Genomic DNA, 17844 nt, shown 5'->3' on the forward strand with positions numbered 1-17844 from the left:
CTTACCTGTGTACTCCCTGGGCACGGTCTAAGTGTAGACCAGCGTGAGCCCAAGAGGTCAGCTGGTTGAAGCTGTGCTGCAGCTGGGCACTGTATCAACGCAGCGCCGACCTCTCTCCTCCCTCAACGGTGTTTTTATGAATCTTCAGGGTCTGTACATCAATCCAGTCCAGATTTGAGAGGTCTAGGTACAGTGGTTTTTGATCCGGAACTGGTCTAATGAGGTCTTGGTGTAAAACAAAAACGGTGAAATCTCCCCTTTAGCATTTTCACAAATAAAATAAAAGTTTCACAGATACAATCGTAGGTGTCAGGCAAAGCTGATGTCTTACCTAAACTGTCTAAAACGTTTTCACATCAAGAAGTGTCACAAAAAACAGACAATCAGTGGACAAACAGTCGCACTGCACAATAAGTTAATTTCCCCTCGGAAATCGGAAGCCAACTTCAGCGTCGTGTGAGCCAAGTTGGCTCATCACGTTTTTAAACAGCATCTAAAGCACAGTTAAACTTCAAATTTCGACTCCACACAGTAGTAGTACAATATCCTAGGTCTCAACAAGTAAACCCAGTAGTCGGAATATTATTACACATTTATAACACATTTCACCTCGATCAGGAATGACACTGACAGGCTTAACTTTGCCACGCTAACGTTAAATTGGCTCGCTATTTCACTGCTGACTGATTATTTTCTAATATATAAGCTACCTTTTCGCTGTAGCACATACTTTTACAAACAATAAAGTTGGTCTTACCTACATGTCCGTCCGCTCAATGATAATGACACTGAACATGGCTGTGGGGTAGGCGGGTTATGCAACGAGCTGTCGAATCACAGCACAGCAGCTAAATGAAACCGACCAATGGGTGCGGGTCAAGACAACCCCATTGGCCTGTTTCATTTGTACATGAGCCAGTAACAGCCTCTGAAATCGATAAGCGCAAGGATGACGCAAATTCGTGAAGCGTTTCTCATTTAGATTGTTCGGCTCAGAGTTGTGTTGGATGGCTCCTCTGGCTTCATGATTTCTAACTTTAATAACTGAGATGGACACAACTGTCATGGTTCGGTTGTTTATTGAGAAAATGAAACATAATGTGAAATGATGGTATTCCAGAAATTAAAGGGTTTAGTATTATTACTGATTTAAGTGTTTTAAATTAAAATACAAGATGGCGCCACGAACGGTCTCCTCAGTGTGTACATTGTTTTTTCTTGTTTTGTTTCCAATTCAGTTTTCTGCTGTGATACCCGGAGCTCTTTCACTAGAGAAGAGCTCATGAACATCAGAGGAACAACTCCATCTGATAATGGCTAATGTCCCAATAAACATTAATGATACTGTAAAGCCTTATTGTTTTTTTACAATAAAGGCTGCATGAGACAACTTTAGGCCACTGATCTATTTGATAAATGACCTAAATGATGAACTGATTAACAACATTGGTGATCACTGCTCTGTCAAATCACTAATCAATTAATAATAGTTGTTTTCTCACTAAACCTTAATCTTTTTAACACTTTTTTAGAATTGATATAATCTAATTAATAAAATCTATAAAATCCCCAAGCAACCATATTAACCAGTCATTATAGTGTCAATTCTTTCCTATTAAGATTAATTTATATTTTTTCATTATTTTTTTTACAAAACACAGAATACATTTCAAACTCAGGAATGTAACTCATTATTGTTTATAGTCAATAAAACTTTAAACAGACACATTTTTTAAATGTGGAAAAGGTTTAGATTAAACATGAAATAATTCTTTTTGACCACTTTATTTATTCACAATATCTCCTGCTACCACTCTGATCATATTGCCTTCCTCAATGCTCCTCTGGGAAACAATGAACGGTCATCAATGACAGAGAACATATGAACTGAATCATTATTCTGTGTCAGCTTCACGCTCAGAAGGAAATATCACGACTCATCATCGTGGTTAGCGAGACCAAACACTTTAGAAACACATTTCTCAAGACAGAAACTATAGAAATGATCCCTGAAAGTATAGTCTTAGTGTGATTGAGGGTGAACACAGCAGGTCATTCACAGGACTACCGTTCTCACTCAGGGTTCCTCTCTGCTGTCTCCTCTTTCTGTCTCCTCCAGTCATATGTGTTTATGTAAATGAGACAGCATAGCACAGCCAATCACTGCGAGACTCTGAGAGCACCGCTGTGATAAAGAGAGCACACAGACAGGAGAGAAAGGCAGCACTGGGATAGAGAAAAACTTTGGTTTTAAAGGATCTATTTGTAAGATTGACAGCACATGTTTAAAATGGGTACTGTAGTCCAAATTCATAACATTGTAGCAAGTTGTCTCCCCTGGGTTTCCAGGTTGAGGACACTGAACCTACAGTTCAAGACCTTCTCCCTTTGTAGATCATCAGGTCATCAAAACACTTCACTGTTTGTACATTTAAAATAAACATTATCAATGTTATACCGACGATTATTACAATTAGAGTTTAAGCTGATTCATGTTTATATCATATTGTTTGTTTTTGTAGTTGAGGTATTTATTAAAATAATGCTGTAATAATTATTACTTTAAAATGAACCCATCAGTAAAGGTGAGCGTTATGAGTTGATGAAAGAAGGATCACATTAAAAGCCATCAACTACTTTATTAATCATGTATAAATGTCCTATTTACAGAGCAACACAGGCAGATGTCCATACTCACAAAAGGGATTAGACAGCATTGTAATGAAATGATGAGTTATTGATAATGGTCGTGAAAAACACGAGTTACAATAGTTATAAGTGAAAAATGTCTTAAACCTACCCATTGTACATAGTATATGACTAAACTAATGATAGCAACAATAAAAGTTATAATAATAATAGAGCAACAATAATAAAATATAGTAATCAAAGATTTCAGTACTCGCTATTGTAGTTTCCAGATTCAAGTAATTTTCACCATAATGTTTTACAATATAACTCAAGGCAATGTAATGACCTTACTGTAAAAGTAATGCAGAAAGTGAGAATATGGATATAAACAGTTACTGAATACAATAAAGAACAAAAGGATTATAGAGTGACTGTAGCTACAGGTTCGAGGCTCTGACAGTCTGTCTGGAAGGCGGCAGCGTTGAGAATAATTAGACAGAAATTGTGGTGTTGTACTGTGCTGTGGACTAGTTCTTAGCAAAGAGTTGATGTAGGAAAGAAACAGGTGGAGAATAAGACCACCCTCTCCTCTTTAGGTCTCCACTAGATTATATAAATAAGATACATTATATTGTGCAGCAAGCACCTTAATATGGCCTAAAAACAATCCAACTCACTGTTTGCTTCCATCAGGTTTCGTCCGGTCTGATTGGTCCTTATGGTCGTTGTAGTCCAGGGCTGTGAGCAGGGTTCTGGCCTCAAAGGCTGCAGAGCTAAATCATACATCAGTGTGTGATTCTGCACAGACTCAAGATCAGCTGGAGATCTGTGAAAACATACAGTTATGGGCATTTATCTAGCTTTTTATTCTCATTGTTCAAAAACAAACACACAAATGAGTTCAGGTACTTATGAACTCACTTCAGCCATTGCTTGTTCCTGATAATGTCTGTCAGAGCCTCATGAGCCTCCTATGAGCCAGTACTGTGTCCCATTGTGTTAATGCAGTCATGTTGTGTTCCTTTGTCATATGGTGAGCAGTCCCAGCCACAGCTCCTGGAAAAATAAATAAACATAAACCCTTTCTGCCATGAAGTTGATCATTTCATCTTAGTTTATGACTTCCTGTGTTGATGAATAAATATGCTTGTTGTTACATTCATCTACAAAATCATTGACTTAAAGCAGCTGGTCTGTACACTTTAGATTACAGATGGTTTATATAGGATAACATAGATAAATAGCTAGCAGCTAGGGATGGGCATGAGTTATGTTACTCTATATACTATAAATCACATTTGCCAATTGAGTCAATCTACAGTCATAATTGTGTTTCTGTTGTATATTTCTGTCGAGGTAGTAAACAGGGCGGTCCGTCCCATACACTCCTCTGTGTGCCTGATAGCGGTCCAACTGCTCCACAGTCCGCATGCAATATGAGTGAAACTGGCGCTATCAGGCACAGTTCACGGGCCAAACTATAATAGTCTCCTAACTGTGTCCTCGCTTGGTTTATTCCATGTACACGTCTGTGTCTGGTTGCGGTCTGTGCTCCAAAAAAGCGACCCCCAGAAGTTTCCTTTGGTTTGTTTGAATGAGTGAGGACCATATATATATATACTGTCAATGATGAGGACCATACTGTCAATGATGAGGACTGAGGAGCAGAGAGAGCGCCGGTAACACAGCCGGTGAATCAGAGAAATAAACCGTATTTTAACTAATATTAAAATGCTTTCACTAACGTCTCACAGCGGTTCTGTTCAGCAAAAACATCTCCACACACCGACACACCACCCCGAGCTCCACATAAGTCCTGAAGTCCTTTCTGATACAAAGCTGTCTCCATCTTTCAAATGTATCTCCAACATTTACCCATGTTTGACTACGTCTCTGGTCATGGGTTTATACAGATGCAGAGGCTGTTTAGGTCGGACAGACTCCAACATTATCTCTGCGGATACTCTCATTGCTGCCATGGCTGCAGCTCGCTGTGTTCACGCAGACATTAGGTTCATACCTGGCAACCCGGTTTGTCCAAACAGGCGCAGTCACACAGGACAAAACATAAAGAAAATTATTGTCAGAGCAGACAGTATTTCAATTTAACATGTTTACTGTAATTTTATCTTTTTAATATAGTAAATATTTTACATATTGTTCATTTCAGTAATACAAGAGAAGAACAAATATAGAAAATTACAATTACTACATTTAGTCAAAGTTTGAAAAGTAATTAAATCAAGATTAAACATTAACCACCCCTTCATGATCTATACCTGCTATTATAATGTAACAGTTCAGATTTACTTTTTAACATGATTAACTACCACTCTGAACATATTCCCTTCCTCAATGCTCCTCTAGGAAACAATGAACGGTCATCAATGACAGAGAACATATGAACTGAATCATTATTCTCTGTCAGCTTCACGCTCAGAAGGAAATATCACGACTCATCATCGTGGTTAGCGAGACCAAACACTTTAGAAACACATTTCTCAAGTCAGGAACTATAGAAATGATCCCTGAAAGTATAGTCTTAATGTGATTGAGGGTGAACACAGCAGGTCATTCACAGGACTACCGTTCTCACTCAGGGTTCCTCTCTGCTGTCTCCTCCAGTCATATCTGTTTATGTAAATGAGACAGCATAGCACAGCCAATCACTGCAAGACTGAGAGCACCGCTGTGATAAAGAGAGCACACAGACAGGAGAGAAAGGCAGCACTGAAATAGAGAAAAACTTTGGTTTTAAGTAAAGTAAGAAAAGTTATAAAAAGTTACAATGATTACATTTAGTCAAAGTTAAGACACTACTTTTACTCACTAACTAGAAGAAATATTACAGACCAAGTTTAAATTAATGACACTGTAAAATTGGATCTTTCTTCTCATTTGTTTTGGATAGTACAATATAGTCTGCATTATTCCAGGCAGAGAAATGTTCTGATTGGCAGAACCTCTACACTATTATGTCATTAATTTATGTTTAAAAATACACAAGTTACGTCAATATATATTCAAAATAGAGTTGTTGTTTTTTTACAATGGTAGTTTTGAAACCACAATGATTACTTTACTCATATTTACAATATATACATCTGTCAACTATGTTTACTAATAATTATGTTGTGTATAAAATGTTAGAAAATATAGTGAAATGGAAGTACCTGGAATCCTACCTTTTTATTTTAATTACATATCAACTACACTAATATATCATTTTTTGTTTAACCAAGTTGTAGAAAACCACTCTGATCATATTCCCTTCCTCAATGCTCCTCTAGGAAACAATGAACGGTCATCAATGACAGAGAACATATGAACTGAATCATTATTCTCTGTCAGCTTCACGCTCAGAAGGAAATATCACGACTCATCATCGTGGTTAGCGAGACCAAACACTTTAGAAACACATTTCTCAAGTCAGAAACTATAGAAATGATCCCTGAAAGTATAGTCTTAGTGAGATTGAGGGTGAATACAGCAGGTGATTCACAGGACTACCGTTCTCACTCAGGGTGCGGAGGCAAAATTACCAAAACGACCAAATAATGACACGTAAACATAGTATAACCGTAACAAAGTCACAATAACACAACTTTAGTCTGAATCGACAACAGAGATGTTCATTAAATGTTAGAATTCAACTTCTTATTACCCACAATGCTTTGCGCTTTGAGTCACGCACGTCCGTTAATTTCTTTTTACTCATTTTTTGACGTTTTGTACGACTCAACACCTTAACAGATCGGGCTGCTGGGACAATTAACGTTAATATAAATCCAAAAGGGACGAGGTTTTAAGTATTAAAAGTAATTAAATTTAGTTTCAAACCGTTTTTACGAGATACATTCTGAACGATGCAGCGTTAATAATGCTCCGGGCAGGAACATGGCACCGCAGGACAGTTCCGTTTACAACCCTAACAACAGACCCGTTTTGCTTTGAGGGTTTCTGGAGCATCAACTTAAGTAATTGAAACGACGACAACTAACACGCATTTGTGGTCTACCTACAGATAATGTCTCGGTACGTTGAATATCGGACAAACCCTGTGGTCATTTTACGTAAGTTACCATAACGGGAACGTCTTCACTGGTGCCGTTTTATGAGCAGTTGCTAGGTTACGACACATGAGGGCAGCCTTTCATTATAACGTTAACATTAACATTTCTTCGACGAGGGGTCAGTTTTGATGAGTATTTTTCTTTTAAATTATCCAGTGTATGCTATGTTTACAGTTGAAAATACCCTATCACCATTTGCCTTCCTAACTTATGACAACTTAACGTTACATCAACATATCAGTGAGTTAATTAGAAAAGTGGACTGTCTCTTCTAGCTATCACTGTAACCACCGACGACAGGTGAGATTAGGGTTAGTTTTTACACGTCTGTAGCTCTATAAACTAACGTCACAGATAAACTTCACCAAACACACATTATAATGAACAAACTTGTGAAAACGAATCAGGAAAAACTGGTGATACTTAGCTGGCACACCGGTATCCCTTTCACTTTACTATCCAGTGTGCTAACGCTAAGTAGCTCGCTAATAAGTCAGCTAAGTGCTTCAATTGCCCCACAGCCAGCTTCGTCTCGGTGTCTCATTAGGACCAACATAAAGTCAAAACACGTACTACAACTTCATTGGTCCCTTTCTGTCAATTAAAAAAGTAGTCGCGGAAAGAGTTTCATTGCGCATGCTCAGTGAAAACCACAGACGTCCTCTTAAAATAGTTTATTCATGCATGAAAATTCATTCACCAGGTCCACTGATGTGACAAACATCCATTATTGATAACACGATGGAGATCATTTATATTATGAGAAATAACTTCTATGGAAACTAACTATGAAAAAAAACAACTGCAATTTCTTACACATATAGACTTTTTCCTTCATTTCAATATATTCAAAATATATTCCTTATTTCACCCCAAGACGTCCAAATATTCAATTAAAAATATATTACGACATTAAAGAAGGGTCAGTGAATCATACAGTACATCTTTTAAGTTCTGTTGTTATTAAAAGCTACATGGTGCTGAATTATTTGCTGGAAAAGTGATTTCCTATGTGACATTTTTCAGATGAGATAAGGAATGGGTAGAAGGCACCTATGTTGATATCTATGTCCTATATAGACATACTGTATATATGCCATACATGCAACTAAGACTAACACAAAGGTTAAAACATTAAGGATTCAGTGATGTCAAATATTGAAATTACAAAAAAGAAATCTCTTCCATTGTCTAGTGCCATAGTAATATTAGGATAATAAAGCATTTCTAACTGTATTAATAGTGTTTACGTGCTCTCTCTCTCTCGGTGCAATAAAAAGCAACAACTATAATGGCGAAATGAGATCAAACTCAAATTAAGTGAAAAAAGACTGAAATTATTTAAATGATGTGAGGACAAAACATATTCACAAAGCCTTCCTTTAATTCTAAAACTGTAGTGTTCCTTTGTATGTTAATATACTATTTTACATTACTGTTATTTTTTAATGTTATAATTATCAAATAGATTTTGTTATTATTGTTGTGCTCTTTCAGTTACACTTTGTAGTGCAGAAAAAAGTTAAAAACAAGCATATATTATATTTTTTTATGAGTAATCGATAATGTCATTCATTAAGTGAAAGTACTGGTTGGTAGGAAGAACTTCAAAAATGTTCACTTGTTTAGTTATATGTATATAATATGTTATAAAATTAGTACTTTGCATTTTCAGACTGGTCACAATAATATTTTTTATAGCTTAATTTAAAAAAAAAATGCAGATTTATCCAAAACAGAAATAATGATTAGTTAGTTAGTACTGACTGTTGGGGAGGAGTCATGCTTTGACACTACAGTCATATTTTAGTATAATTCTGTTGTTTTAATACTCTGTAAAACGTACTTGGGATGACTGACATCAGATCACAATGACTGGGAAAACAGGAACCCAAAAAGGAATGATGTTGCTCATTATTAGCATACAGAGCGCGGTCAGCTGTGTCATGCTTGTAGTTGTCTGTTTTGGAGGTCCATTGGAGATCTGCCCTCAAAAAATACAATGCTGTTAAGTCAGACTACTGACTTTAAAAGTCAGAGCTCAATTCAATTTATTCCATCACCAGACTTCTTCCTTCCTTCTCTCCCCTCCTCTACGGCTTCTCCTTGTACCTCCTCCAGAGCTGGTGCACTTGTCTTCTGGCCCCAGAGCGAACACAATTGGAGAAGGAGGTGTAGTGTCGGCCCTTCATCTGGTAAACACAGAGAAAAGGGAGGCACAGTCACGTTGAGAGCCAGAAGTCAGAAGAGAGACTTGGCTATCAAAGTGAAAAAAGTAATTATTCAGGTAACTCAGATTTACCCATGCTGTAATGCGTTGCACTAGAGAAGTTTAAAGTCATTTTGCCCCTTGCTATTGCCCCCCACTATTGTTTTACCTTTAAAATACATGTAGAAGATCAGAGGTTACATTCAATGGCGGGAATTGAAAGAGCATTTAACCAAGCACTGGTGCTATTGATAAAAGTCATATTCCAGGTGGTTTAAAGTCAAAGAGGTAAGGTGAGGAGAATTATTGTGGCTCCTTTCCAGATTAATATGTCTTCAAAAAATGACTCAAACTCTAGATATAAAATATAGGTTGTTGGTGGTACTTATCTGCTTGCTAGCTCCTTCTTCAGACAGGATTTAAAAGAGGTGGCACGCTCCACAGATTTATAGCCCTGAGAGGTCAGTAGATAGACATCATGGCAGAGAAAAAACGAAAAGAAAGAAGGGGAAACACAAGGAGGCAGGCATGACAACAGACACCAAATAGAATAGTGGTGATGGATGGGAAAGAAGAAAGTACGAGTGTTGTAACATAGGAGAGGTTGGGATGACAGGTGAGTGTGGCAGAAAGAGAGGAGATTGAGGATGCAAGTAAAGCCAGGAGAGGTGGAGAGAAAGAGAGAGAGAACACTGTTAATAAGCCAAGACTGTGAGGCCAGGACAGCATTCAAAGAAGCCTATACAACCATAACTAGAACGATTTAACAAGTACAGAAGGTTCACTGTTGTGCAATGTTAGTGATGGTTGTGGCATATCAGACACATTTTAATATCAACCGGACATCTTGTGTTCTGTAAAGAAGACTCTGTGCTGTTGTATTGTACCAGAATACACCACTAGATGGCAGTATCCCTCCTTGGAAACAACACTGTGAACCACTCAAGGTAATTCAACTGCAAGGAACTTATTGAAGTTTTTACCAGCAAGATTTAATTTACATTTAGATTTTTTCATCCCTATTAACTGAAATTTTATTTGAGATCTTTTATCAGCCTTATATGTTTAAATGTAACATATGGATTCTATTCTATTCAGCAGATGTTACTTTACATGTCACATTTGATATTATATCTTGTGTTGATTTTGGCTTACTTGAGTTGTTTGCAGTGGCAGGAGGACAGCCTTTGTTGTTTAAAATAAATCAAAACAAGCTTTTAAAGAGCAGGCCAGTCTAGTTGTTATAGAGTTCTTTAACTGAATCACCTGGGTTTGAACCAGCTTTCTAATAATCTTTCTGTTTCTTTCGGTTCCTCACCCTGGCTCCCCTGTGCAGACGGTCCTTCATTATACCGATGAACTCCTTATAGGAGAGCTGGTCGTCATGATCTACGTCAAAGATCTTGAAGATGGTGTGTACAAGGTGACGTGTCAGCTTCAGCCCAGTGGCCACATACACCGCTCTTGCAAACTCATCTGGTAGGAGAGAGTGAAAACAGTTTTGATCATTTCGGCAACTTGTTGCACACCGAGTTAGAAGGAAAGACACACAGGTGGCCCCAGCTGCCGCCGCTGTCCTCCTACCTTGTCCAATGGAGCGAGATGCAAAATTGTACATCTGCATGGCAATGGCAAAGTCCTCAAGGTTGTTCAGAAACTGGAAGAAGGATCTGAACTCATCAAAGGTGATTCCCTGAAATACCAGAAAAAGAGCAATGAGTGTTTCAGCACATACTGCCATTCAAACGGACCTTGACCAATCAAAACTTAAAAAAAGCAACTCATACTATCAATCAATAACTCAGATATTCCATGAAATAGTCCCATTAATGACATAAAAGATCATTAATGAAAGGATTGTGTGTTCATGATATGTAGCATTTCAACAGCAGCCTTCTTGCAGTGTTTCATAACCCCAAAGTAGCAGCATACAGTAATAATGCTTAAGCCATTCAACAAGTAGCTGTAACCGCCACATGCTTTTTGTTGTGAATCAAGATCAAACCTACAGTTGGATTAATAAAAAATCTATAAACGGAGACAAAGGAAATGCAGTCTTTGCAGGTGCAAAGGAAAAGATGCAGATTAAAAAACACATGTACAAAAAGAACTAGGCAGCTGTGTATCTCAACCTAGACATCCCTGATATGGATAAACAAAGAAGATGGTGAACTAACTAAGGGAGGACAGACTGACAGATTGTAACTGCAGGTTGTGTATTGTACAAGGCAGAGACCAACCTCCTGCTTCTTCCACAGCATGAAAAGGAAAGAAGGAAGGGACAGAAATAGAGTTGGGTTGCATAAGAACTACATGCTAATAGATAGATAGATAGATAGATAGATAGATAGATAGATAGATAGATAGATATTCACATGTAGGTGAACAGGTGGAAGTGCAGTCGTGTGTGTGTGTGTGTGTGTGTGTGTGTGTGTGTGTGTGTGTGTGTGTGCGTGCAGTGGAGCGCTGAAGTGTGGAAAGCCACAACAGCCTCAGGCAGAGACAGGGGTGGGAAATTATGGACGATCTAGACGGCTGGAAGGCGGGAGCGCCCAAAAAGCAGGAAGAAGAAATGAAACAGATAGAAAAAGGAAAGGTATCCGGTGTTACATAAAGATAAATAAACGATCCAAAATCCTACCTACTTCACACTTAACTATCACCCTTTTGGCTTTTCTGCAGCTCTTTTGTATTTTCCCAATATTTTTACTTTAATTAACTGAAGAAAATTTTTATTATATTGAACAGCTACATCCACACACAAATAGGATGAGATAGAGTTTGTGTATTTTGTGTCTATTGCACAGCGTTTGATTTGCTGTGCGTTCCTCTTCTAGTAAAGAACTGCGTGCGTGTACCTTCTCGTCAGGTATACACTGACGGACATTCTCCAGGTAGGCGCTGATGTTCTCCACGTTGGTGAAGCGCAGCAGGATTTTGGCAAAGTCTTCTTCACTGATGGTGGTCATCCCTTTAGAGTAGGTCAGAAACTCAATTTCCAAAACCTCTGTTTGAAGGTTATCCATAAACCTGAAAAGCAGCAAGGAAGCAAAAGAAGGAGAAAGAGATTTTATTCAGAGATTTATCAAAAAAGCATGTTACTAGTTGAGATGCCACTAGATGTCACTAAATCGTACACACCGGTCCTTTAATATTGTTTATAGCATTTTAGTACCTGTAGAAGTCATCAAATGTAAGCTCTGCCTTCCCTTTCTTCCCAAAGAAATGGACCAGTAGGGTGGTGTCGATGGTGATACTCTCATCTGCTCGCTACAAGTCATCAGGAATAAGAGAGAGGATTAATGAGAGACTAATTAATAACATGAAGCAATGTTGTTGGAGGAGAAGCAGTGGGCAGGACGAGTCCATCTTCAAACCAACATGGCTAGCAGGAAGCAGGTTTCCGCCGTACGTGTGCAGAACGTGAGCCAAATGAGCAACGTCAAACTGTAAGAATCAGCTCAGACGAACAGTCAGCAGCCATCATGACATCAAACATACCAGTCTAGGCAGCCATAACATTTATGTTAAACAAGATAAACCTCTTAAATGGAAAAAGTATCTATTTGATATATAACAGATTCAGTACATTTCACTCTCAAACAGTTTGTGCAGAAAAAATGGACAGGTAAAATGAACAGAGGTTTCCATCCATTTTCATTTAGCAGTCAAAGTCAGGAAATAAAATGAGAGGTAGGCTATGCTGCCTAGACCGGCGACGGGTGTTGCTGTAGCAGCATGAAATACAGACCCATACTGGTCTGGTGAAGACACAAGTAGTGTTCAGGTAGAAGCACACATAAAGATACAGAGACACAATGAAAAACAGAGTCATGCAAATATTCACTGAGCGGAGGGAGGGTGTGGACAGGGGGTCAGCAAGAATATAGGAAGGAGGACAAAGTGTTGACCAGGAAGACAAGAACAGAAAGAGACAAGATTTGGAAGAACAACTCAGGGCAAGACAGACAAATACATAACACTAAGCTGCCAAACAGACACGGACATTAAAGCCACCACATCTCATGCACTTCTCTGCAAATGCCACATTGACACACCCACACAGAACCTCAAATCACAACAGCAGCACAGAAACAAAACCCAAATAAGCACAAATGCAGAGAATGTGAGCCATGTCCACCTTTTTCCGTCAACATACGAGAATCAGTGTCATATATGCAATATTTATTTATTTTCGTATCTTTCTTTCCTATTTTTACTCCTTTCTTTGCCCCTTTGTCCTCCCTCCACAGTCTAAAATTGAACATTTACTGAATCCTGGTCATTTGAAACCCCTTCAGCGGGCTTTGGGATGTTTGTTTGCTCATGCTATAATCAGTTGGTTAATAATTGTTTAATCCCTAACCAAAACAAGGTGACACAGGTACGTTTAATGAGTCTTTAAGAAAAGTGTGCTTGAGTGTGTATTTCACATGTTTACGCTTGCTAACAAATCTAGCTCAGAAAAAGGTGACTGTCAGCCATCGTCAGGGCAGAAAGAGAGGATGTCCAAAGCCCATCTTTAGTCTCTCTCCCTGCCATGTCCCACCCAGCCAAACCCCCTTTCCAATTCATGGCCATGCTGAGGTATATGCAGACATCAGATTGGGTGGAATCTCATGTCCTTCTAAGGAGTAAGAGCATTTATGCCATTTCCATCATCATCATCATCATCATCATCATCATCATCATCATCATTATAATCATCACCACGATGCCATTCTTGGTTCTACCTCAAGAGTAAAATCCTAAAATCCAATGTGGGACAAGAAGCAAATGTCAAACAAGATGAAACAGGTTTACAAAAATAAAAAAAGATGTTCATTAGGCAAACTACACAGGTTCACATCTGTGACAGATGTTGCCAGTGCAGTTGTTGTGTTGTTTGTTGTGACATGAGATGTGTATTCATTTTATCAATAAGCAAATGAGTTCATTAGTTTGTAAATGTAAATGATATGACAGAGAAGTGCTTCCACCTTTAATACACAGTCAACTCAGGCCCTTATTTCTTTGCACTGAGCACTGCATGCCAACAGCGATTCTTTGACTGTTTCATGTGAATACTTTTTAGGGGCCAGAAGGGGTGAAACCATCTGGTATAGAGATACATGTTGTGATAAATAAAAACTATTTCATGAAGCAGAAAAATGTTGTTGTTCTTTCCTAACTTGTTGATCATACCTTCCCCATGATTAGTAAACAAAAAACTCAACTGGCAAAATCTATTATGTAAGCATTCAAAGCAGTTAGCCAAATCAGACTGTGGGTCTGAGTTTGCATTATAATAATATTCTCTACGCTGAGATGCAGTAGATTAAGGCAATAACCAAATTCCAAACAAAATGGATGCGGGTCGGTAATTCACAGGATAAAAATGTCTTCTGGGAAACAAACATTAAAAGTAAACGCTGTTTTAGGACCACCAACATTAGTGTGACTCCCAACATTGAGTCTGTTTCTGATTCACTTTGCAGTCTAGTCTTCCAGTACTTCATCTAAACACAGACAAACTGAAACAATTACAGACTTATCATTCCAGTGTCTTTTTTTACATGTCTCACTTGTTTGAGTGTCTTTTTATTAAGCCTCTGATTACGGACAAACAGGACAAAAATACTTTTGCTCTTTTATCTTATAACTGACGCATTACCGTGTCTTTATGACACATGGGCTGTTCATGCTTCTAGACAGCATCCAGGTGGTGTGCCTCTGCCTCTCTTCCCTTCTTTATCCATATCCCTCTCATTCTTTTCATAATCTCAAACTGTTTGTTTTGCTCTCCCAGTGATAGGAACACGAAAACAAGAGACAGATAAATAAATAATTATATTTTGATATACACTATGGCAAATGTATGAAATCAAATACTGTATTGAACCAGAGGTGGTCTTTTCATCTGCACGCTATAGACCAACTGTAGTATTCTCCACAAAAACTACTTCTTAATTAATATTATACATCTAATATTAATGAACTTTTATTAATATGAATATGTTATTATATATAAGCTGCATTAAGTATTTTTTGGCCATTTGAGTGCAGCAAAATTAACTATAAACGCAACATTGCTACATTATCACCTTATAGGATTGTTATGGTGAATGTGTTAACATACATACATTTGAGTTGTTGTGTGTAGCCACCAATATTCCCTCTCTTTTTAGCTGTTTTGTTCTCCAGAAACCCCTAAGGGAAACAGACGCTCTTACGCTGCTGAATGCTCCCCTGTGTACATCAGTTAGCTGCCGTGTGTCTGCGGTTTGGTGCTGGACAGACAGTGTACAGTGGGTTTATCTGTGATTCTTCAGTGAAAACAGCTGCCTGCTGCTGAAAGCAAGGCGAATGAAACTGCAGAGTTGATAGTGATGTGCTCCTTTGTTATTATAAAAAATATGAATAAGTGTAGCTTTAATCATTATCATTTTATGACTTGGCATCTGATAACTGTTTGACATTGGTCAGTACTGTCAACATCGAACATGATAGAGGTTTCTTCCTTACCAGAGTTATTGATTGTTTTGATAATAGTAGATGACCATTACTTATTATTACTGCTACTTATTTTAGATGTCTGATCTAAAGCAACTTCTCATTATGCTGTGGCGTAATTTCACTCAAAAGACTTATATCAGAAGGTTGAATAAAAATATTGGTCTTAATATCAGCCCTTTTAAGACGCCATATCAGTCTAAACCCGGGTAGACGTAATGCCAAACTGATCATAACACTAATTCCTGGAAGTGTGGCAGCACCAGTGTGAGCTCATCACCCTCGTAAAGACGTAATGGTTACCACGCCCACAAGGCACGAGCCAACACCTGGTGTATGTGTGTGTCTATTTGTCCTTCTCTGTGTGTGAGAGCTTTAACAGACTTTGATCATGAAGCTGAAGGTAAAAACAGTAATTACTGATGTAAACACTAAACGGTCTTCCTCATCCTCCCTATCTGTGAGTAATACCTCGGAGCAAGAGCTCATTGTCGGCCCTCAGTCAAGTCAGTCAGACTGTCAGTCAGTCACACCTTCCAGGGTACAAACAGCTAACCCTCCCCTTCCCTTCCCACGACCTGGTTGCCTTTCCCCCTCCTAACTCTATCTCCCACCTTCTCTCTCTTTCTTTCCCTCTCCTATCACTTTGTTCCCTCTTACCCTGCCCCTGCTCTGATTACTCTGATTTCCTTTCTCCTCATACTACCCGTCAGTACCTCCTTCACCTGACAAACATAGAGGTGATTTGCGCTTTCCTTCCCTCCCTCCTTCTCAGCCTGTCAGTCAGTCCCTCCTTCTCCAGACAAAGGCAAAGAGGTATAATGGTGACTAATCTGTTGAGTAAACACATCTTTCTCTAAATACAACCTGCTTCTTTCTTTTCCCCTTAATGTGCTTCCCGAACTTCTTTTCTTCCCACCCACTTTGTTCCTGAACATTTGTTCTCTCTGCTGACCTGTGTCATCTTCTTGGGGCCTCTCTCACCTGTTTGTTGTCTCTCAGATTGTATCTCTTCCTTTCTTTTCACCCTCAGGTTTTCAACTTATCTGATCTGGTTACAGATTTGTTACAATTCCAACGTTTCCTCTTCTCTTTAATGTATCCCTTTTTTTTTTATTGTGACACCATGTCTCACTTTTTGTTCATTTTACTTCATCTTATAATTTTTTTAATCCCTCACACTTTTAATGTACCTGTTTGTCTTCCTTTTATTTCCCTCCCCCCACCCTCCCCCCTGTCTGATCCGTCTGTTCTGTCCGTCTGACGTCCCAGCAGATGAAAGGCTGCTTGGTGTAAATACAAGGTCAGTCCCATTATGCTCCACTGTCATTACCTCCACCTCAGCTTCCGCTGCCACCACAGCACATAGCCTGTCATTAGGAAGCTAGCCTGCTAGCACTGTTAGCTGTTATTAATCATTACTAGCATCTTTACTTTGTGTTAGACGCATCAGAAAGACTATTTGACTTGCACACAAACAAGCCAATGAAACATTTGCCAAAATGTGAGATTATACAGATGAGCAGCATTGTTACCTGTGTAAAAATGCTTTGATTTTATTTACTTATATTTTATTTTATTAATTTTAATAAAATAAAATGTATGTATTGGATAGGAACAGCTGTAGAGAAAGAGATGGGGGGATGACAGCAAAGGGCCCCAGGCTGGAATTGACTCAGGCTGCTACCAGGTAAGCTAAAGAGGCGCCTCATGTTTTGATTTTAGTCCTGTTTGTCTGTTTTCACGCTAACGCCGTGGCTATAGGGATGTCGGCCTGTTGGTTTATCAGTCCACCACTTTGGTCCAGACTAAAATATCTCAACAACTGTTAAATGGATTGCAATGAACTTTTCATGATCCCCAGAGGATGAATCCCACTGACTGTGGTGATCCTCCGACCATTCCTCCACTACGAGGTTTACATTTCCTTTCTAGTGAAATGTCTTTGCAATTATTGGATGGACTGTAATGAAATTTGGTTCTGACATTGATAATCCCCACACGATTGTCTTTGGTGATTCTCTTACTTTATATCCATCGCCATAATCAGTTGAACATTTAAATTTGTCCAATACTTTGGTTTGATGGCATTGCCATCAGCCTCAACTGTACACACTAAACTAAGATAGTGAACATCTGAATGTGAATGATAATTCGATCTGATAAATATCAGCATATTAGCATTATCATTTTGAGCATGTTAGCCGCTATGCTGACGTACAACCTCACAGAGTTGCTTGCATGGCTGAATACTTCTTTTTCCATTAATTCTGTCTAAAAGTACAGGTGATAAACAACATTTAAAATGTCTAATCTTGGAAGTAGAAGCTTTTGAGGGTTGTTTGGAGGTATTACCTACTATCTACCCGCAGTTCAGGTCACCATTTGATCTTAACTGCTGAAGTGAGTGATGCATTTCACATTTTTGCCTAAATGTAT

At 38.5% G+C, this 17844-nt stretch overlaps 1 protein-coding gene and 3 non-coding genes across 13 annotated transcripts in view; all 4 read right to left on the bottom strand.

Moving 5' to 3' along the window:
* Positions 1-17844, bottom strand: part of micu3a (mitochondrial calcium uptake family, member 3a) — a 47008-nt gene that overhangs the window by 7759 nt on the left and 21405 nt on the right. For 4 of the 10 annotated variants that reach the window (XM_051385174.1, XM_051385169.1, XM_051385170.1 and 1 more), the window contains 5 exons: positions 12089-12183; positions 11772-11943; positions 10498-10606; positions 10232-10389; positions 5880-8896 (listed from right to left, as the gene is read on the bottom strand). In XM_051385174.1, the coding sequence (XP_051241134.1) occupies positions 8798-8896; positions 10232-10389; positions 10498-10606; positions 11772-11943; positions 12089-12183 (633 nt within the window). In that variant the 3' untranslated portion in view covers positions 5880-8797. Of the gene's footprint in view, positions 1-4953; positions 8900-9298; positions 9368-10231; positions 10390-10497; positions 10607-11771; positions 11944-12088; positions 12184-17844 lie in introns of those variants that run through there. The other 6 variants (XM_051385175.1, XM_051385176.1, XM_051385173.1 and 3 more) reach the window with 4 other exon arrangements.
* Positions 1810-2025, bottom strand: LOC127355656 (small nucleolar RNA U3). Its single transcript, XR_007881803.1, has one exon. It is a non-coding gene; the product is annotated as a small nucleolar RNA U3 (small nucleolar RNA).
* LOC127355660 (small nucleolar RNA U3) lies at positions 4960-5175 on the bottom strand. Its single transcript, XR_007881807.1, has one exon. It is a non-coding gene; the product is annotated as a small nucleolar RNA U3 (small nucleolar RNA).
* On the bottom strand, positions 5883-6098 carry LOC127355650 (small nucleolar RNA U3). Its single transcript, XR_007881797.1, has one exon. It is a non-coding gene; the product is annotated as a small nucleolar RNA U3 (small nucleolar RNA).

The sequence above is a fragment of the Dicentrarchus labrax genome, unplaced genomic scaffold (assembly GCF_905237075.1).
Source record: "Dicentrarchus labrax unplaced genomic scaffold, dlabrax2021, whole genome shotgun sequence".
Taxonomy (NCBI): Eukaryota; Metazoa; Chordata; class Actinopteri; family Moronidae; genus Dicentrarchus; species Dicentrarchus labrax.